Below are 22,689 nucleotides of genomic sequence, written 5' to 3' on the forward strand. Positions count from 1 at the left end.
AAACATCAGTGAGCCACATTCGATCAGAGCCTCTCCTGCTAATAGAGCAAATAAAACTCAGAGTAATGAACCATTAAGGACTGTGAGCCGCTCTCACAGGAGAAACTAACATCCTCACTGGCAGCAGCATCGCATGGGAAGGCAGCTAATTGGTGGAAATGGATGTTTGGGTTTTTTGGGGTTGTGTCTAACCAGGATTTGTGTTGTGTGTGTGTGTGTGTGTGTGTGTGTGTGTGTGTGTGTGTGTGTGTGTGTGTGTGTGTGTGTGTGTGTGTGTGTGTGTGTGTGTGTTCAGTCGGGGGTTTTCCAGGAAGTTGCATTCACATTGGATCAGATAACTCTCCTCCAGCGTCTTGTTCAGATCTGATCAGAAACAGAACCGTATGACTGAGGATGTGCAAAACAATAAGCAACATCCTGCAGCAGTAAAATGCATGCAGGCCGTTTTCATATTTTAAAACATTATTCCAGCTTTATCTGCTCTGGTCTCTACAGAACGACACAAAGCAATCTGCATCGTCACACTACAGCAATAAACTAAAGCAGACGTTACACCAATAAACTCATTTAGACGTTTAAACTTTAATTAGGAGGAAATTTTCCTGATTTATGCTCAACAACAAACTGTGAAGCAGGAAACTGAAGAACGTCTCAGAGTTTTATTCTCTTGTTCCCACAAATATAAATAATTTCTGCCAGATTGATTTTTTAAAATAAAAACATTATGAAGTAAATTTCTCATGTCCTTTTGGAAAAGCTGGCAGTTCAGCTCTTCATGATTAATAACTGGCAAATCTTATTAATGCACTTCTGTCACATAATAAGACTGGATGTCACTAAATAAACAAATTAAAATAATAAAAAGCTCCATGGCCATTTCTGGAGGCCTGAATGCAGAAAAAGTCAAATTCTGCATCTGCCAACAAGCTCAGCACAGCAGGGGGTCCAGATCCGGTCATCAGGTTCGGATCGGAACAGGAAAGTTATGTTTGAAACGTTTTTACTAACCTGGACGTAAGAGAACTGATCGATAGTTAGTTTGAATTCAACAGAAGTCAAAAAATGTCCCAGTCAAAGTTCAGCATCAACAGCATCGTCTTTAGATCCAGATCCAGCGGTGCGGACCGGATCTGTTGGGTAACAGCAGGAAGCCAACGCCTCCCTCTGACGCGTCTTTAACACATTTTCCTCGGTCCGAAAAGAAAAAGTGGAAAAATGGTTTCCGTCCTGCAGCTGCTGGCGTCAAAGATTTTAGATCCAAAGAAACGTCTCCACATCAGGAATGACCGACCCAAACAAGGCTCTGGATTTCTAGTTTAGCTGAATGTTAACCGGGACGGATCAGAAACGGTTTCAATCGATCAGAACCGGTTCATCAGCAGGAACCTCAGTGTCAGCACCATTTCATTTTTATTTCTTAAGTATCTGAAATGATCTCTGTTCAGTTTCACTGAGCTGAACCATAAATGTGAGGAGAACCGGATTCAAACTGGAAGCAGAAATAACATTTAAACCAAGACATTAGAAAACAGACCAAAGGTCAGGTTAAGTCAGGCCGCAGCACCGGGTCGGATGTTTGATTTATTTGGTCATAAATAAATCAATTTGTGTTTAACAGTCTGGAGTTTGGATCAGATTTCATCCTTTAATCAAACAAATTCACAGCAAATCCAACTGGAAACCAGAAGAGAAGTTTGTTAAACTGCAAAGATCTTGAATCAAATTATAAAAGCTTCACTAAATTAGAACGCTTCAAAATTTTATGTTTGCATAAACTCCCCTGCATTCTGCATGCTGAATCTTCACAAGTGCAGACAGAGTGTTTGCACAGCGTAGCATGAGATTAGGATGTGCTACTGGGTCGTTTCCAAGCAGTCGTGTCTGATATGTTTTACATCTGTAATGCAGCTGTTTCACACGTTCAGCATAACGAGTGGCAGAAGGACAGATTGCATCTGATCAGTCGGCAATAAAAAGAGAAATGTCTCCAAGCAGCAATTAAAATCAAATCAGAAAAAGATCAACTGCTGTGAAAACATGTTGGCATCAGGCTGTGAAAAACAAGTCCAGACCAAATTAAAGGCTCAAAGAGCAGAACCGCGGATCTTAAACCAACTCTGGTTTTATCTGAAGGGACAGAAAAAAACGAGTTTCACTCTCCACCTCGTTTCCCTCCATCGGGAGGCTCTGAGGACATGTGGAGGAGTTGGACCGGGCCGGGAGGAGTTGGACCGGGCCAGGAGTTGGAACGGACCGGGCCGGGAGTTGGACCGGGCCAGGAGTCGGAACGGGCCGGGAGTTGGAACGGACCGGGCCGGGAGTTGGACCGGGCCAGGAGTCGGAACGGGCCGGGACTCAGGACGTGTCCGGATCCAGAGGAATGCTGAAAGCCGGACAGGAAGCCGAGACGAGCTAAAACGGTCCAGGAAGGAGGGAGGAGGCAGAACCGAGACGAGGCGATTTAATCCTTGGGCTGATATCAGCGGTTCGCTTCCAGCTAACGCAGAGAAAAGATCCGACTTCATTTCCTGTCTTGTGATCATTCAGTAACTGAGACGTTTGAATCAACAGCAGCTCGTTGTTCTGCAATACAAACTGAAATACTTTTTGCTTCCAGCTGGAAGGTGAATGAAGTTTCTGTCTGAAGTTTCAAAAAGCTGTGAAACCCAAACGAAGCTCATCCTTGAGTCCTAATCTTCACTGCGACGCGTTGATAGTCAAAACATCGAGAGACGATACCGGCCGACCGGAACCAGCAGAACGCTGAAGGACCCGATTGGAAGAGGAAGAGATCTGATGATGAAGAGCAGCTGGAGTTTAATCCTGATGCTTCGTGACGATGAGGAAGATTCTCATTTAAAAACTGATAATTATTCATTTTTATGCAACATGGCTGAACGTCTGGCTTGATTCCTAATCAATTAGGAATTAAACGATGAAACTTAATGTAACGTTTTGTTGATTCTCTGCTTTTCTGACTTAAAGCTGCTGAAATGAACAAAACATTTTTTTACAAATAAAATCAGATTTATCATTCATAGCATCAGAAACAAATTTTGAAAACATTTTCCTCACTAAAGGAATATGATTTATTCCTCTGACCTGCACAGCAGCTGATCATATTTATTAATTTACTGATTTAATTGATGCTCTGATGGAACAAACTGATCATAATGTTAATGTTTTCATTTATAATCAATAACTGAAGTTATTTGATGAATAATTTGGAAAATGCTCATCGCTTGTCGTTTATTCTGGGTTTTTATGGTTTTTGTGGATCTTTGCAGCGACGCTTCACTCCCGACAGAAAATGTTTTCAATCCGTGTTAGAAGACAAACAAGCGTCTCCGTTGATCAATAAATCCATCAATAATCTGGATTTTATTTAATGCAAAGTGAGTTTTTATTCTGTCCAGATCATTTTATTTATAGAGATCCAATTCTTAGGAAAAATGTCTTCTTGGGACGCATTATAGAAAAAACACTGAATTTACATCCGTTTATGAATTTTACTTTTGGATTTTATTATGATTATTGTTTTTATTTTGCCCGTCTTTTTCTCTTTTGTTTTATTCCTCCTTTCTAATCCCATTTAATCCCTTTATATAATCCAACAAACTGCATTCAGTAGAAGGAACTTTTAAACTCTTAATCGATTCATTGTTTATTAATATTTACAGATCATTTATTGATGTATTTTTAACTTATTCACTTCACAATCAGTGTCCACACACACACACACACACACACACACACACACACACACACACACACACACACACACACACACACACACACACACACACACACAGTTATTAATATTGATTTATTAATCCACCATATTTTTTCTTTGCTATTATATATATTGAATTATTATTTTCTTTTGAAAGAAAAAGCCAACAGATCCTCCCCCAGCTGTTGCTGCATCCTGCCTGTCAGCTGGCTGAAAACGCTGCGGTCGGTTCATATTTACTCCTCTCTCAGACTCATCCCGGTCCGGAGGGCGTTCGGACCGGGTTCGCCCCCAGCCGAGGGAACCGAGCGACTTCCTGTCTGGGTTTCGGTCTCCACTCGCAGCCTTGACTCTTTGTTTGGTTTCCCACAGCACCGTCCGCCTCCCTGCAGCACTAACTGCTGCAGCAGCCGAACATGAACTATGTGCCTCTTTAACTGCGTGTTATTTTAACAGCAACACATAAAGCAGCAGCTGAGCTCAGCTGCCTCTTTTCCCCACCGGCAGAAATAAAAATGATGTCAGAAATCAGATCCCAACGCTGCGGCGACAGCCTCGCTCCAAACATAACCAGACGTGACATTTACACCAGAACTGCTGTTAGTGAAGCAGCTCCAGTGGAGAAGTGTGAGAATATATAATCGGTTTAGTTTCTCCCAGTTTACACACAAAGAAAACCAGTTCCCAGACAGGAACATGATTACTTCCCAGTCGGTGGAATTCGAACCATTCAGGCGACTCGACTCGGAGTCGAGGAGTTTATGGTCATGAAGAAATGCTCTCATACTCGACCTCTTGACCCCCCAGCATCCATCACGTTGCGGCGCCATGATGGACATCAGGAGCGTTGAACTGTTTCCTCCGTTGATTTTCCCAGTAAATCCACAGCTCCTACTGGTTCCAGCTTCATCTGCAGCTTCATCTGCAGCTGCATCTGCAGCTGCATCTGCAGATTCATCTGCAGCTTCATCTGCAGCTTCATCTGCAGATTCATCTGCAGATTCATCTGCAGATTCATCTGCAACTTCATCTGCAGATTCATCTGCAGCTTCATCTGCAGCTTCATCTGCAGATGAATCTGCAGCTTCATCTGCAGCTTCATCTGGTTAGACTTAGACTTGACTTTATTGATCCCTTGGGAAGACTCCCTCAGGAAATTATAGTTACCAGCAGCTCACAGGCAAAAATGTGGCACACAGTAAGCATACACAAAAGAATACAAAAAAATATAAATTAAATACAAAACAAAGAATATAAATACAACACAAAAGGAAATTATAGCAATTTGGTGGATAGATTGACCAGTGATATGGTATTGCACTGTATGGTTTGGCCTGATAATATGGAGTTCACATTTGTAGAAAAACTACTCCTTCTTCCCTCTGTCCTGTGTCACCTCCGACCCCCCAGTGAGGAGTTGTACAGTCTGAAGGCGTGGGGGACAAAGGAGTTCTTGAATCTATTGGTCCGGCACTTGGGAAGCAGCAGTCTCTCACTGAACAGGCTCCTCTGGCTGCTGATGACGGCATGTAGAGGGTGGCTGCTATCGTCCATGATGTCCAGCAGTTTGTTCAGTGTCCTCGCCTCTGCCACCGTCACCAGAGAGTCCAGCTTCATGCCGACCACAGAGCCGGCACGCCTGATCAGTTTGTCCAGTCTGGACGTGTCCTTCTTGGATGTGCTGCCTCCCCAGCACACCACGGTGTAGAAGGACACTGACGATCACTGACTGGTAGAACATCCACAGCATTTGCTGCAGATGTTAAAGGACCGCAGTCTCCTCAGGAAGTACATCCTGCTCTGCACCTTCCCGTACAGGTGGCTGGTGTGTTTTGACCAATCCAGTTTACTGTCCAGCCACAGCCCGAGGTACTTGTAGGAGCCCACGACCTCAACCTCCGTTCCCTCTAGTACGACTGGTCTCGGCTTTGGTCTGGACCTCCCAAAGTCTATAACCAGCTCCTTCGTCTTAGAGGTGTTGAGTTCCAGGTGGTTTGTGTGGCACCAGAGAGCAAAGTCCCTCACCAGACAGCGATATTCCTCCTCTCCGTCGTCCCTGATACATCCGACTATGGCTGTGTCATCTGCATACTTCTGTATGTGGCACAGCTCCGAGTTGTAGTGGAAGTCAGAGGAGTACAGGGTGAAGAGAAGAGGGGCCAGCACTGTGCCCTGAGGGGCTCCTGTGCTGCTGACCACAGTGTCAGACACGGTGTCCTTTAGCCTGACATACTGCGGCCTGTTGGTGAGGTAACTATGGATCCAGGTGACCAGGTGCTGGTCCACTCCCATGCTATTTAGTTTGTCCTGGAGCAGAAGGGGCTGGATTGTATTAAAGGCACTGGAGAAGTCCAAGAAAAGGATCCTCACTGTGCCACTGCCCTTATCCAGGTGGGAGTGGGCCCGGTGCAGCAGGTAGAGGATGGCATCCTCCACACCAACATCTGCCTGGTAGGCGAATTGCAGGAGGTCCTGAGCATGTTCCACCTGAGGTCTGAGGAGGCCGAGGAAGAGCCGCTCCAACGTCTTCATCAGGTGTGAAGTGAGTGCCACGGGCCGAAAGTCATTCAGCTCGCTGGGCCTGTTCTTCTTGGGCACTGGGACGATGCAGGATGTCTTCCAGAGGGTGGGCACTTCCCTTAGCTGCAGGCTGAGGTTGAAGATCTGCTGTAGTGGCTCTCCCAGTTCAGCAGCGCAGGTCTTCAGCAGCCTTGGACACCCTGGTCCGGCCCTGCTGCTTTCCTGGGCTTGAGCTTCCTCAGCTGTTCTCTGACCTGGTCTGTGGTGATGTGGGGTGGAGGTTGTGCTGAGGTGTGTGGGGGGTTGTCAGTGTTTTGTTGTCTGTGGGGAGGTGTGTGGTAAGGAGCAGAGGTGGCTGCAGTGAGAGAGGGGGTTGGGGGGGCACAGACTGGTTGAACCTGTTGAAGAAGTTGTTCAGTTGGTTTGCCCTCTCCATTGTTCCCCCAACGACTCTGGTCTTTGTGTTGAGGCCAGTGATGGTCCTCACACCTTCCCAGACCTCCCTCATGTTGTTCTCTCTCAGCTTCTGCTCCACCTTTCTCCTGTAGCTGTCTTTTGCTTCCCTCACACACTGCTTCACCTCCTGCTGTGCTGCCTTCATGGCCTCCCTGTTTCCCTTCCTGAAGGCAACCTTCTTCTTGTTGAGGACAGTTTTTGACTTCCCGCGTTACCCAAGGCTTGTTATTAGGGTAACAGCGGACAGTCTTAGCAGGGGATACCACATCTGCGCAGAAGTTCAGATAGTCCGTCAGGCAGTGTGTCAGCCCCTCTATGTCCTGGCCATGCGGGCTGAACAGTGCATCCCAGTCCGTGGTGTTATAACAGTCTCTCAGAGCACTCTCCATCTTGGTTGTATCTGTAGATGCTGCAGACAGCAGGAACCAAACCTGCCCCTCCTGAGAACAAGACTGTGAAAGATTTCCACTGTTTCGTCATAAACGTCGTTTCCTCGGACCTGGAGCAAACGTCCAGATGCTAACCAGCTCATGTGATGCTAGGCTACATGGAGGTTTTCTCCAGTTACTGATAATTAGATGTGAACTTTCTCCATGATGAAATATTTCATTGCATCTTAATGATCTTAAGGATATATTTGAACATTAATCTTCATTTATCGTCAACATTTTCTCTGCAAAGTCACAATTAACAGCTATTCATCACCGTCTTCTTTGCTCTTCAAATGTTTATGATAAAATGATAAGTTTGTTTTTTGACCATTTCCTCAGTGAAATCAGATTAATAAAAGTGATTTTAGAGCTGAACGCAGACCGGCTGTTTGACGTCCTGCATGCTGGGTTGGGACTCAAACATCACAGCCAGTCAGAGTTGAAGTTACGCCTGTGATTCATGAGAGCAGGAAGTCAAAGAGCCAAAATGATGATGTGCAAAAAGGAGCCGAGATCAGAGGAAGCAGGAGACGCATCAACGACCAGAACGACGTCTTTACTGCTGTCTGAATGTCTCAGACCCATCAGGATTCTCCTGTCTCAGTTTCGATGGTTTCCAGGCTCATCCATGTTTGTGGCGACTTTGGATCTGAACGTGGCAGAGGAACTGGACTTGTAGCTCCGATCCCGCCTGGAACGCTTTGGGATTTCCCACAACATGCTGGAACGTTGGTGAAGGAGAAGTCTGAGTTTTATTCCTGGACTTGGAGAAGCAGAAGACGACAGATGGACGGATGACAGAGGGACGGATAAATAAAGAACAGCAGCCAGGCTCTGCAGATCAGCTTATTGTGTTACTTTTAAAAAGTTTGCTGAAATTAAACCACATAATGACATCAGATGATGCTGTTGCTTCTGCCGCCAACCAGGAAGCTTTGCTAAGACGCCATCCAGCAAGAAAAACCAGGAAACGCTGATCTAAAAATGTCTCTTCTCCAAGGTTAAGGACAAATCCTTCAGTGCACGCAAAGCAATGACCTCCAGGTCAGAAACAGAAGCATGTCAGTGATTTGTGTCTAAAAATGCCTCAGACTCCCAGCAGTTGTGTATCAATGTTATCTAAAAACCCTGGTGAAGACAAAGACCGGAGCAGTTTGGCTGTTCATGTCAGAGGCTCTTCCAGATCCGCTTCCAGCTCGGATCTGTAAATTCCTCCCGGCTCGGGTCGACGGCGCCACAGGTGTCGTTTCAACATTAAAACAGGCCATGAAGCGAAGGCAGGAGGGGAGAGAAACTGTGTAGCTCCGTCATTAAAAGCTGCTGCAGATCGAGGGCCGGGCCGGCCTTTGTTGCGGCGGGACAATTAACAGCGATGATTGGGCCGTTCCTTTTTATGGCTTTTAATGAGAAATGCAGCTGAGGCTTTTAAAACCGACTCCTTGAAAACGGAGCGCGGAGCAGAAGTCGGACTCTCTGGGCTCGTCTGGGTAAAGCAACTGTTTGCGTGATTTTCCTGGAATCGTGAAGTGATCAAATATCGTCTCCAGAACTGAGCCTGGACCGCCAGAGCTGCAGCTGCTGCAGCCGTTCCTGTTTGCTTATCATTTATCTTCGACGGGGTTTATTTTCTGACAGCATAACTGCATCACAGCTGTGCCAACTCAGACCATAAACCTGCATATTCCCACAAACCCAAATAACACCGGGCTTCGCTGATGTTACCCACAATGCATTTCACTGACAGGAAACATGATCGGGATCTTGTTAGTTTCTCGACTCAAATTCACTGATTTCTGCATCCAGTTCAGGTCAGATGACACAAAACAATCCCAAAGTTTCTGATACTTTTATTTGCAGCAGTTTTTTAAACAATAGTTGATGGGAATGAATCGTGGCTCCGCCCTCCGGTCCACGTTTTGCCACAAACTCATTCAAAAAACGTTGCATTCAGTTCAGACCCTGAGCAGAGCACGACCTTTGACCTGTTCTTTGTAACGTTGCTAAGCGACTTTACTGTCACTAAAACTGTGATCACTACAAACACACACCTCAGGCAGAGCTGCTCTCTGATTGGCTAACAGCCGAGGCCCCACACCTTCAGGTCAAACAAAAACAAACCGACTGACTGAGCCGTGTCAACACACACACACTGCAGGTAACACACACACTGCAGGTAACACACACACTGCAGGTAACACACACACTGCAGGTAACACACACTGCAGGTAACACACACTGCAGGCGACACACACTGCAGGTAACACACACACTGCAGGCAACACACACACTGCAGGTAACACACACACACTGCAGGTAACACACACACTGCAGGCAACACACACTGCAGGTAACACACACACTGCAGGTAACACACACACTGCAGGTAACACACACTCCGGGTCAGCGACCTGCTGCCGGATCACTATTGGACGCAGTCAGACCAGAACCAGCCAATCACATCATGCTATGAAGGAATCATTTGATGAGACTTTAATTAACGAGATTCCAGTTTAAAGACGTTTCAGATGTTTTTCCTGCAGGAAGCTTCGTTTCTCAGGTGGATTTTAAACATGTCTGACGTTTTAATCTCGTTTTTATTTTAAAGTTTCTCACAGGTTGGAGAGTCCAAGACCAGAACCGATTAACATCCCTCTCTTCTTAAAGGTGACGGCAGATCACCGCCAAAAAACAAGTTTGTTTCCAGCAAAAAGATTCTGAGATTAAACTCTGAATTTTTGTAGAAAACTTGGACATTTCTGAGTTGTAAAAGTCAAAAATTTGCAAGAAAAAATTATGAAATTTTAAGACTAATCTCCAAAAAACAAAAGAAATTCCTCAGTTTCAAAAGTAAAAAAAATTCCACTTTTGGAACCCAGAAAATGTCAAAAAGTCTAAAAATTTTGGGCTTTTAAAACTGAGAAAATTTCTGAGTTTTGTGGTAGAAATTTCCTCTCTTCTATCTGAAACCGAAATAAATCCTTTCTTAACACAGAGCCGAAATCTGCAGCAGTTTGTGAGTTCTGGTCTCAGTTCTGTAACTTTCCTGTAAAAATCCACCGGGGGAAATTCTGGCTGATTGTCGCTGTGCAGGAAAACGGCTTTTCGTTTCAAACGCTCTGGATTTGTGGAAACACTATTTATAGATGCAGCGCCGAGTCCGGTCCAGACTGTTTTGGCTGCAGCTCAGTAATTAGAGACACGCAGGATTCTGCTGCTGCAGGATGCATCCCAGTCAACACCGTCTGAGGCACCAGACAGCATCAAGCAGCATCAGACAGCATCAAGCAGCATCATGCAGCATCAGTCAGCATCAGGCAGCATTAGGCAGCATTAGGCAGCATAAAGCAGCATCATGCAGCATCATGCAGCATCAGGCAGCATCAAGCAGCATCAGACAGCATCAGGCAGCATTAGGCAGCATTAGGCAGCATCAAGCAGCATCATGCAGCATCAGGCAGCATCATGCAGCATCAGGCAGCATTAGGCAGCATCAAGCAGCATCAAGCAGCATCAAGCAGCATCAAGCAGCATCATGCAGCATCAGGCAGCATTAGGCAGCATGTCTGTGTTTCTGCTCATCCTCTTCAGAGACACAGCAGAGAAAATGATTCTTTCTTTCAACCTGCTGCTTTTCTCACAACAGGCAACAAGCCGTCCTCCAGTTTCCAGAGGAAACGCTGAGCGAACATCACACACCCTGCAGCTGAGGCGTTTCACACCACAACGCTGCTGCTCTGCGATTCCGAAGCCAAATGGCAGATAAAGAAAGTGGAATGAACATCTGTGCAGAGTTTGAGTCCTGCGTAACGAAACGGTCTCAGTTCTGCTCAGATGAATCGGTTCAGTCTCTTCTCCACATTTGAGTTTCCAGTTTTACAAAACGAAACATTCCCAGGATTTAGAGAAGAATTAAATAAATAAAGCAGAAAAATCAAAGCAATTCTACAGAAAAACGTAATGAAATGAAAACATTGATGGAGGCAGATTGTCAGGATGATGCAGAAAACATGGCGTCTGATCAAATCTATGGAAAACAGAAATATCTCTAATTTTAGAGCCGAGCTGCATGTTGATACTAACGGTGAACATTTTTTGTTCCCAAAAGTTTTTTTTCCAGCATCTCGGAGGAAAACTTGCAAAAGAAAGTGAGTTTTTTTTTTTTTACTTCAAAATAAAGCATCAAACAGCCTATAAAAGCTCCAACTGAAGGATTTATCTCACAAAAACTAAACGATGTGGCTTTTTAATTTCCATATTTCATGCCAGGAGAATTTGCAACACATCCTGTAAACACGTCCTGTAAACACGTCTGTCCTGGAAAACAAACACCAGAAAATACCATTTATGACAGGAAGCGGCTCTGCAGCAACATGACTTTATCCACAACTCTGGGATTTGATTTCATGTTTGAAGAATTAACTGCAGTTATGTGAACCTCAGCAGAACCTCAGCAGAACCCCAACAGAACCTGAGCAGAACCTCAGCAGAACCTCAGCAGAACCTCAGCAGAACCTGAGCAGAACCTCAGCAGAACCTCAGCAGAACCCCAACAGAACCTGAGCAGAACCTCAGCAGAACCCCAACAGAACCTCAGCAGAATCCCAGCAGAACCTCAGCAGCAGTGACTGAAACAACGTGTTCAAATACGATGATCCAGAACATCCAGAACATGAACCCATAAAGTCCAAACTGCTGCTTTTTGGTTTTAAACTGTTGTCATTGCAACTGGATCAGGCATTAAACGATCACCGAAAAGAGAAATAAAAACTTTTGCACAAAATGAAGAGAAGGTTGTTCATCTTTTATCAAACATGTCAGACAGAAAATAATGTATTAAACTAATGCAATAATCATCCAGTAGCTTTTAATGGTTTCGCTTCAATATCCTTAAATATACATGAATATAAACCGTTTTAATTATATTAATTATGCCAAAAATAAGCTTTAAAAAACAACAACAGGGTTTTATAAGCTGACAAATAATAAAAATATCAAAAGTCTTGTGATTGAACAAGGCAGAAAACAAAAATGACAAAATTCTAGAATATAAACTAAAAGTTTTTGATTAGAGGAATAAATTCTATATTTTATAATTTATTATATTAATAATATTTGTAGTTTTAAAACAACTACAAATTTAGAAATTCCTGGATTAAAAAAAGATTTTGTAAAAAAAAAAAAAAGACCAAAACTATGAATGAGGAAAATTTTCTGAAATGTTAACAGATTAAAAACTGAGATGAAACTCAGAGGTTCGGATCATCAGAACTTTAAAAGCCGACTTCAGAACTTCACAGAGAATTTTATTACAACTGAACCAGAGACTGAAAGTTTCTTTGTTCCGTCTGTGTTTAGTTAGAAACACAAAGCCAACGACCGTCTGCCTGTTTCTGGTTCTGAAGCAGCGTAAAACCCGAACCTGCGCGCTGCGGCCCACCAGACGAACCGCCGGCCCGTCGCGGGACCGGCGCCACGCTGCACTGCGGGGGAAACACTGCGGTACCGCAGTGTTTGCTTTACACCCGCACCTTTAAGTTCTCATGACCTCTGACCTTTCATTCCACTAAAAACTCCTTCAGGATTTCAAACCGGCTCGGCACCAATCAGAGGACAGGAAGGCTTTCAACCAGGAAGTCGGAGTTAACGGCCGTTACAGATCCAGATGAGGTAGAACTGGTTTTAAAATCTGTTTCCCTGCACCTGAACTCTCAGGAATGACTCTACCTGGATGACATCATCACTCCCAGGTGTGGTTTACTGATGTAGTAAAACCAAATGGATCCAGCAGCCTCAGCACACATGTCCCAACCGCTTACTGGCCTATTTAAAGGAAAACATTTCCAGCAGACGAAAAATGAAATCCATTAAAAAAAGTAAAAGTTATTTTATGTCTTTCTGAGTTCAGGAGGAATGAGATCAGAAACCCGACGGTTCGGTTTGGACAGATTTTGTCAGCAGAGGATGAAAGTCGGCATCTCAAGAGAAACGTCATCAGGCAGCAGCCTGAGCGTCCAACTATTAAAGTTCAATTCATCAATTCATTTCTATCCAGATTCATCAAAATGTTTTAAGTTTCAAGCATCTCACATGCTGAGGTGAGTCAATCATCATCAATGCAGACAGCCTGCAGAAAACTGGGCAAACTGAATTATGAAAATAAATTTCTTTAAAAAAAACATTTTCAGTTGAAACCTTTTGGGCTGGGACGAGGTGTTGCACATCTGGATGCATTTTGCCAAACTGCAATAAAAACATTTATTATGCGTCACATCGGTTGGTTTACAGCAGTAAAGTGATTATTGGCAGGTAATTGATAAAACGCTCACAGCATTTTATCAATTATTCCCTGAGATTTTCATCAAATTTCTCATTTAATGGAAACAGCAAAGAATCGACAGAGTTTTGGTCGCCTCTGAACCGCAGCGACCGACCGTCACACAAAGACCATGTGAGACTCACCTGGTGAGACGTGCAGCAGGAAAACAAACAGAAGAATGAGCCTCATGCAGACTGACGAAGTGTGACTGACTGACGATGTGACTGATGATGTGACTGACGATGTGACTGATAATGTGACTGACGATGTGACTGACTGACGATGTGACTGACTGACGATGTGACTGATGATGTGACTGACTGACGATGTGACTGACTGACGATGTGACTGACGATGTGACTGACGATGTGACTGACGATGTGACTGACTGACGATGTGACTGACGATGTGACTGAAAATGTGACTGACGATGTGACTGATGATGTGACTGAAAATGTGACTGACGATGTGACTGACGATGTGACTGACTGACGATGTGACTGACTGACGATGTGACTGACTGATGATGTGACTGACTGATGATGTGACTGACGATGTGACTGACGATGTGACTGAAGATGTGACTGATGATGTGACTGACGATGTGACTGACTGACGATGTGACTGACGATGTGACTGAAAATGTGACTGACGATGTGACTGATGATGTGACTGAAAATGTGACTGACGATGTGACTGATGATGTGACTGAAAATGTGAATGACGATGTGACTGATGATGTGACTGACGATGTGACTGACTGACGATGTGACTGACTGATGATGTGACTGACGATGTGATTGATGATGTGACTGACGATGTGACTGACTGACGATGTGACTGACTGATGATGTGACTGATGATGTGACTGAAAATGTGACTGAAAATGTGACTGACGATGTGACTGACTGACGATGTGACTGACGATGTGACTGACTGATGATGTGACTAATGATGTGACTGACTGACGATGTGACTGACGATGTGACTGACGATGTGACTGACTGACGATGTGACTGACGATGTGACTGACTGATGATGTGACTAATGATGTGACTGACGATGTGACTGACGATGTGACTGACTGATGATGTGACTAATGATGTGACTGACTGACGATGTGACTGACGATGTGACTGACGATGACTGACGATGTGACTGACTGATGATGTGACTAATGATGTGACTGACTGACGATGTGACTGACGATGTGACTGACGATGTGACTGACTGATGATGTGACTGATGATGTGACTGACTGACGATGTGACTGAAAATGTGACTGACGATGTGACTGACTGACGATGTGACTGACTGATGATGTGACTGACGATGTGACTGAAAATGTGACTGACGATGTGACTGACTGACGATGTGACTGACGATGTGACTGACTGACGATGTGACTGACGATGTGACTGACGATGTGACTGACTGACGATGTGACTGAAGATGTGACTGAAAATGTGACTGACGATGTGACTGACTGATGATGTGACTGATGATGTGACTGAAAATGTGACTGACGATGTGACTGACGATGTGACTGACTGATGATGTGACTGACGATGTGACTGAAGATGTGACTGACTGATGATGTGACTGACGATGTGACTGACGATGTGACTGACTGATGATGTGACTGACTGATGATGTGACTGACGATGTGACTGATGATGTGACTGACGATGTGACTGACGATGTGACTGAAGATGTGACTGACGATGTGACTGACTGATGATGTGACTAATGATGTGACTGACTGACGATGTGACTGAAGATGTGACTGACGATGTGACTGACTGATGATGTGACTGATGATGTGACTGAAAATGTGACTGACGATGTGACTGACTGACGATGTGACTGACGATGTGACTGAAAATGTGACTGACGATGTGACTGACTGACGATGTGACTGACTGACGATGTGACTGACTGATGATGTGACTGACTGATGATGTGACTGATGATGTGATTGATGATGTGACTGACGATGTGACTGACTGACGATGTGACTGAAAATGTGACTGACGATGTGACTGACTGATGATGTGACTGAAGATGTGACTGACTGACGATGTGACTGAAGATGTGATTGATGATGTGACTGACGATGTGACTGACTGACGATGTGACTGACTGACGATGTGACTGACTGACGATGTGACTGAAAATGTGACTGACGATGTGACTGACTGACGATGTGACTGACGATGTGACTGACTGACGATGTGACTGACGATGTGACTGATGATGATGTGACTGACTGACGATGTGACTGAAGATGTGACTGAAAATGTGACTGACGATGTGACTGACTGATGATGTGACTGATGATGTGATTGACGATGTGACTGAAGATGTGACTGACGATGTGACTGAAGATGTGACTGAAGATGTGACTGAAGATGTGACTGACTGACAAAATGACTGAAGTTGTGACTGAAGATGTGATTCTGTGAAGCTCTGATGGTTTTAAACCTGCGTCTCTTTCTGTCTCACTGTCAGGAGCTTCAGGAGCTGCCAGATGATTCTTGTGGATCCAAACATCAACGTCTATCTCTACCAGTACAGGATTGATCAGCTGGACCTCCAAGCATTCAGACAACCAGAACCAGAACCAGAACCAGAACCTCATTCATCAGGTGACCCACTCAGCTTCAGTCTATTTTTAGCTCTAAGGTTTTCACTTCTTTCTTTATTGAAGGAAACCAGAAAATGAGGTGCGGAAATACCAAAGACCCACTGGGACCGACCCGAACTGAACCGGACCGAACCTCCTCTGAGGGACCTGAGAGACTCCATGTTTCTATGAAACTCCTCCAGAACCCCTCACTGGGGTCAAAGGTTGACAGGAAACATGAAGTTTGTTTGGAATCAGCAGGAGGAAACAAATCTAGAAATCTAAAGTATGTTTCACTATGAGAACCAAGCTGCTGCAGCAGGAGTTTCCTGACCTGCTGCAGCAGCTGCTGCAGCTTTTCTTACCTCAGTGAAGAAGTTATCCATGGCTCCTCTTTATTGTAATCCCAGAGGATTCCCTGTGTGGACGCTGATCCAACTCATTCCCAGTTAAAACGAACCGAAACTTTCAGCGCATCGTCTTCATCCTGCCAGCCGCTGCGGGATGCTCCGTCCTTCCTTCCTTCCCTCCTTCCCTCGCTCCCTCGCTCCCTCAGCAGCGCCTTCACTCTTTGTTTCAGGAGTTTTCATCCAGTTAAAGTCCGTCTGGTCGCGCTGCGTCCTGCGCGTCTGGATGCGCCTGAGCTCCGACAGTTTGGAGCAGAGGAGAGACGCGGCTCGCCGCGGGAACTTTGGACCTTTCAGCCGGGACTCGGTGAGCCCGACCCGGACAGAGAAGCTCCTCCCCCTGCTCTTCCTCCTCCTCCTCTTCCTCATGTCTCACTGACTCCTCCTGCTGTTAACATGTGGACCAGGACTCTGAACGTCCAGCGCTCAGGACGGGATATGGCAAGTCAGTTTGTCATATAATCAGGACAGACGCAAAAAACAACCTTTGTGTTTTTCTAACACTTAAACCAGATGAAATGTTCCCTGTTTTTTTCCAGTTAAATTAATAAAAGTATTTCTATTTACTAAAAATCAGAAAAACATTTTTTAAAACAAAAACTAATTCACAAAACAAACATTTAGTTTAATTAAACTGAATATTTAATCATTTAGTTCAATCAGAATAAGTATTCAGAGAAACTCCTGCTAGTTTATGAAATATGGACCAATTATTCTTACCAATATGTAGTTTTATTCTTTTACATTTTTGTCTTTCTTTTGTTTTATTTTGTTTGTATTTTTTATGCAAAGCACTTTGAACTGACCTATTGATGAAAATGTTTCATATAAATTCAATTACCAGGAACCATAAAGGATTTTATTACTGATGTTTTCTTTCTTTCTTTCCTTCTTATATGACAGAAATATTTCTCTAAACTTCTCTGGACTAATAATTTGTTTGCTTTAATATATGAATTTAGATGCTCTGGTTTGTCTTCCTCTGTTGAACAAATGTTCTTTAAATCACTTCAGGTTGAAATCATTTAAACTTGAAATCCAAAGAAAACTAACATCAAATCAAACTTATATTGTAAATTCTTTCAATGTCAGGAAATTAAATTCCAGCTTTTCTCTTTGACTTTCTTCAATAAATCAAACTGATACAGAGAAATGTCTAAAGTTTCTCTGAATTATAAATGATAAGATCTGATGCTTGGATTCTGCTGCATAGACAATAATCTGCTTTCTGCTGCAGAATCAAGTCATAAGGATCCATTACACTGATCAGCTGACATACATCAAGTCAATTAGTTATTTTTATCTATAGATGAGTGACTTATAATACTGATCCTGATTCAGTTTATGATTTATATTTAAAATATTTAAAGACTGAATATTTGATCTTTGCAAAGTTAAAGGTTTATTTTAAGGTTGAAGGTGAAAGTAAGAGAATAAACTCTGTAAATATTCAACTATTGACAGTAAATGAGGAGACAAAGGTTAGATTCCAAGTTCTGCTGCTTGTACAGGCAGTAAAACCTGTTAGTCCTCAGCGACCTGATTGGCTGCAGCACTGACATGTGACTCATAGATCAGAGCTCAACCCAGTTTCTGTTTTCAGGAAGTGAAACTCACACAGTCACTGAGACTGAGAGCAGAAATGGAGCAGAATCAGCCGGACAGAGAAACTTTCTCCTGTTCGATCTGTTTGGATCTACTGAAGGATCCGGTGACGATTCCCTGTGGACACAGTTACTGCATGAACTGCATTAAAAGTTTCTGGGATGAAGGTGAGCAGAAGAAGAACTACCACTGCCCTCAATGCAGGAAGACATTCACACCGAGGCCTGTTTTATAGAAGAACACCATGTTAGCAGCTTTAGTGGAGCAGCTGAAGAAGACTGGACTCCAAGCTGCTCCTGCTGATCACTGTTATGCTGGACCTGAAGATGTGGCCTGTGATTTCTGCACTGGGAGGAAACTGAAAGCCATCAAGTCCTGTTTATTCTGTCTGGCCTCTTATTGTGAGAAACACCTTCAGCCTCATCATTATTCATCAACTTTCAGGTACCACAAGCTGGTGGAGCCGAACAAGAACCTCCAGGAGAACATCTGCTCTAAGCATGATGAGGTGATGAAGATCTTCTGCCGCACTGATCAGAAGTGTATCTGTTATCTCTGCACTATGGATGAACATAAAGGCCACGACAGTATCAGCTGCAGCAGAAAGGACTGAGAGGCAGAGAGAGCTGGAGGAGACGAGGAAACATCCAGCAGAGAATCCAGGACAGAGAGAAAGATGTGAAGCTGCTTCAACAGGAGGTGGAGGCCATCAATCACTCTGCTGATAAAACAGTGGAGGACAGTGAGGAGATCTTCACCCAGCTGATCCGTCTCCTCCAGGAAAGAAGCTCTGATGTGAAGCAGCAGATCAGATCCCAGCAGGAAACTGAAGTGAGTCGAGTCAAAGATGTTGAGGAGAAGCTGCAGCAGGAGATCACTGAGCTGAAGAGGAAAGACGCTGAGCTGGAGCAGCTCTCACACACAGAGGATCACAACCAGTTTCTCCTCAACTACCCCTCACTGCCAGCACTCAGTGAGTCCACACACTCATCCAGCATCAACATCCGTCCTCTGAGACACTTTGAGGACGTGGCAGCAGCTGTGTCAGAGCTCAGAGACAAACTACAGGACGTCCTGAGAGACTCATGGACAAACATCTCACTGATGGTCACTGAGGTGGATGTTCTGCTGTCAGAACCAGAACCAAAGAGCAGAGCTGAATTCTTGAGATATTCATGTCAAATCACATTGGATCCAAACACGGCTCACACAATGCTGGTTCTGTCAGAGGAGAACAGGAAGGTGACAGCGATGGGTCAACCTCAGTCTTATCCAAGTCATCCAGAAAGATTCACTTCATGGCGGCAGGTTCTGAGTAAAGAGAGACTAACTGGTCGTTGTTACTGGGAGGTGGAGTGGAGAGGGACAGCTTTTGTAGCCGTCGCATATAAAAGTATCAGCAGAGCAGGAGGTGGGAATGAATGTAAATTTGGACATAATGACAAATCCTGGGCTTTAGCTTGTTACTCAGATGATTATCAATTTGGTCACAACAACATCTGGACCTCCATCTCCGGTCCAGTTTCCTCCAGAGTGGGAGTGTACCTGGACCACAGAGCAGGTATTCTGTCCTTCTACAGCGTCTCTGGATCCATGACTCTGATCCACAGAGTCCAGACCAGATTCACTGAGCCGCTGCATGCTGGAGTTTGGGTTTACTGGTCAATAGGAGGTTCTGCAGAGTTCTGTAAACGCAAGTAGATTTTCTCCCTGAGATTTTTTTATTTTGTCTGCAAAGTGATTTATAAATTGAGGAAGTAAAGATGTTATAATGGCCTTAAAGTTTCACTTGTTTCATGTTTTAAATGAACTGAAGTTGTTTCTGTTGTTTCTTAACCTGAAAACGTTCATAAAACTTCAGATTCTCTGTAAAAATGAAAACAAACAAAAAAAAAAATTAATTCAAATCATCTAATGAGTCTCTGAGTCGTTTTCACTACAGGAAGAAACTTATCACTTCAGGAAACATAGAGATAAAACTGGATATTTGTTTTTTTAAAGATGTAATAAAATCATTAAAATAGAGACAAGTCAGAAAGTCTTTCCCATAAATTCATCCAGCTGTCAGGATTCATTTTCCTTTCTAATCCCTGGATATTCTCCAGAATCTCACATTTATAAACTTTGTTTTGTAAAAATGACTTTTAATGATATTCTATTCAAAAGTTTAAATTTTGCTGAATGAAAACAGATTTTGCTCTGATGGATCATCCAGTTATTCTGGTTCTTCTGGTTCCTGTCACCTAAATCCAAGTTTCAAAACATTAAAAACATGATATTATATCCTGACTTCACTTTGGAATTACAGCTGTAAAATTTCCTCATTATAGTCACTAAATTAAGTTTTGATTCATTTTTCACACGTTAAAAAGCAAAAGTGACTGAACTTGTTGAGCTCATTTGATCTGTTTTTCACCACTGATGCTTTATAATTAAGTTTTAAATGCTTAAAGGTTTTCCAGTAACAACAAGCTGCTCACATTCAGCACAGAAAGTTGAATATTTCTTCTCTTTTGAGCTGCAGGATTCCTGCAGAAAGCAACACAAAGTCGTCTCCATTTAAAAATGTCAAACAAAATCAAAACTTTAACTCTTTGGTTCCAGATTCCAGTTTGTTCCTCATTTATGAGCTATGGAATTAAAGATTTGAGTTTTTTACTATAAAACTAAGCGCCTCAGTTTATTATTGTATATTTTGTTAGTATTTGTGACAAAATCTAAATCATTCTGTGACTTATCTACTCCAATGTTTAAAAAGTTATTGATCTTTTATTTTAATTGTATTAATTTAACATTTTATTGTTTTATGTTCTTAAACTTTTACATAATAAAAATTAAAAACAAAAGTTTTTCTTTATGAATTTTGTGTCTTTAATATTTGAGAAACAGATGATCCCTGCTGGACACACAAAATGATTTTTTTTTTTTTTATCAAAATCCTCATTTTAATTTCTAGTTTCCTTACATGAAAGTTTTCAGCATTTCTTCCTTTGAGGAAAACTTCCTAATTTAACGGTTTGTTTGGGTGAATTGAGCCTTTAACTGGCAGCAGGTTCAGAGCCACCAGGATCTGAACAGAATCCATCATCATTCCTGCTGGAGGCGGATTAAATGTTTCTGGATTAGAAAATCCTGGATGCACTTCCGGTTTCTCTTCCTGGAACAACCAGAATCTGCAGAGACAAAATCTAACATCTGAAAACAAACAGTCAACACACCGGAGATGACTGACTAAAATCAGTTTAATCTCTAGAGCTTTGCAAATGCTGCCACCTAGAGTCCAACTGTAGGTAATACAGAGCAGGAAAGAAGCTTTGATGTTTTTGTTTTTCTTTTTCAAGAAAAAGTAAGAACTAGAAACTACTGAACAAGTTACTTATATGTCAATGTGACATGAAGAAACCCGTCAATCATTCACTGACCAATCCACGGTCACTGTTGGTCCCGAAGTCTCCGCCCCTTTTCTGGACCTCCATCAACATGTCATCACTGAGCGCCGCGGGCAAAAAGGGAAATAATATGAAATCATGTCCAAAGCTGTCAGAGGGAAACTTGATATTCAGAGAGTTTAGAGGACGGAATATAACTTGCTAGATTGACCTCAAGTCGACCTCATGTTGACCTCATGTTGACCTCACGTTGACCTCACGTCCTGTTGAATGAAACTGCCACATGTTGGCCTGCGGTTGTAAACATCATAAGGACAGAATGAAGTCCAAGCCAACATTTACAAGTGGAGGTTTTTATCTCCAGCTGATGAAAACGTTCTGCAGTAAATGATGTTTTTACATTTCTCACCTTTTATGCTGTTTTTATTTTGAAGCATTTTTCTGATTTTCACCAGCTCTTAAGTTATTCCTGGTTTTGTGCTTTTGAAATGCAGCGTTCAGACTTGCATCCAATCAGAGGGCGTGTCCCTCACTTCCACCTGGACTTGGACTATACGGTTGGTTTCTCTGCTGTTTCCTGTAAATAACAGACCTGATGAAAAACTGCTTGGAGGAAATGAGTTTGAAATTGAGTTTCACTAAATGCCATTATTTGTTTGTCTGATGTTTGATTTACTTCAGTATTAGAGCCGCATCATTTCTTCTTTTCTATTATGGTGAATCAAAAGCAACTTTAAGGAGCATAGCGCCACCTACTGTACATGAGTGTGTAGCTACTCGGCCTCACACCCATTAGATCCTGTTTTTTAATTTTGCTTTATGAAGATGAATAAATAATGGTTTTATTAATCTATAAATATTGACTGTTTCCTTCAGTTCCCAATATTCCTCCATTCTTGTTCTGTTCGTCTATTTTTCTCAATTTCTCCTTCAGGCTCATGTATTTTTATAATTTATGATTTTTTTTCCCTTCTGATTCTTTCACTGATATTTGGATTTTATGTCAATATCTTCCTTATCTTCATGCCACCTTTAAGCCATGTTTCTATTTCACTTGTAATTATTGCATTACTGGAAAGAGAATATTAATTGTTTTAATCATATTTAAAAGCTACAAATAATCTGCTGTACTAAAGTTTATGAAAACAATCAGAACTTCTTTTTGTTTCAGATTATTAAACAAAAATTATGTTAGCAAAGCAGATT

The 22,689-nt window shown here is 42.9% G+C and overlaps 1 protein-coding gene and 1 pseudogene across 1 annotated transcript in view; one reads left to right on the forward strand and one right to left on the reverse strand.

Annotated features, from left to right (window-relative positions):
- myo10 (myosin X) overlaps positions 1 to 16,791 on the reverse strand; it is a 90,849-nt gene extending 74,058 nt beyond the window's left edge. The window contains 1 exon segment of the mRNA XM_055021838.1: positions 16,448 to 16,791. Coding sequence (XP_054877813.1) covers positions 16,448 to 16,468 — 21 coding nt within the window. The 5' untranslated portion in view covers positions 16,469 to 16,791.
- Positions 16,792 to 18,119: 1,328 nt separating this feature from the next.
- On the forward strand, positions 18,120 to 19,985 carry LOC129352694 (tripartite motif-containing protein 16-like; annotated as a pseudogene).
- The last annotated feature ends 2,704 nt before the right edge of the window (positions 19,986 to 22,689 follow it).

The sequence above is a fragment of the Poeciliopsis prolifica genome, unplaced genomic scaffold (assembly GCF_027474105.1).
Source record: "Poeciliopsis prolifica strain line A6 unplaced genomic scaffold, Auburn_PproV2 SCAFFOLD079, whole genome shotgun sequence".
Taxonomy (NCBI): domain Eukaryota; kingdom Metazoa; phylum Chordata; class Actinopteri; order Cyprinodontiformes; family Poeciliidae; genus Poeciliopsis; species Poeciliopsis prolifica.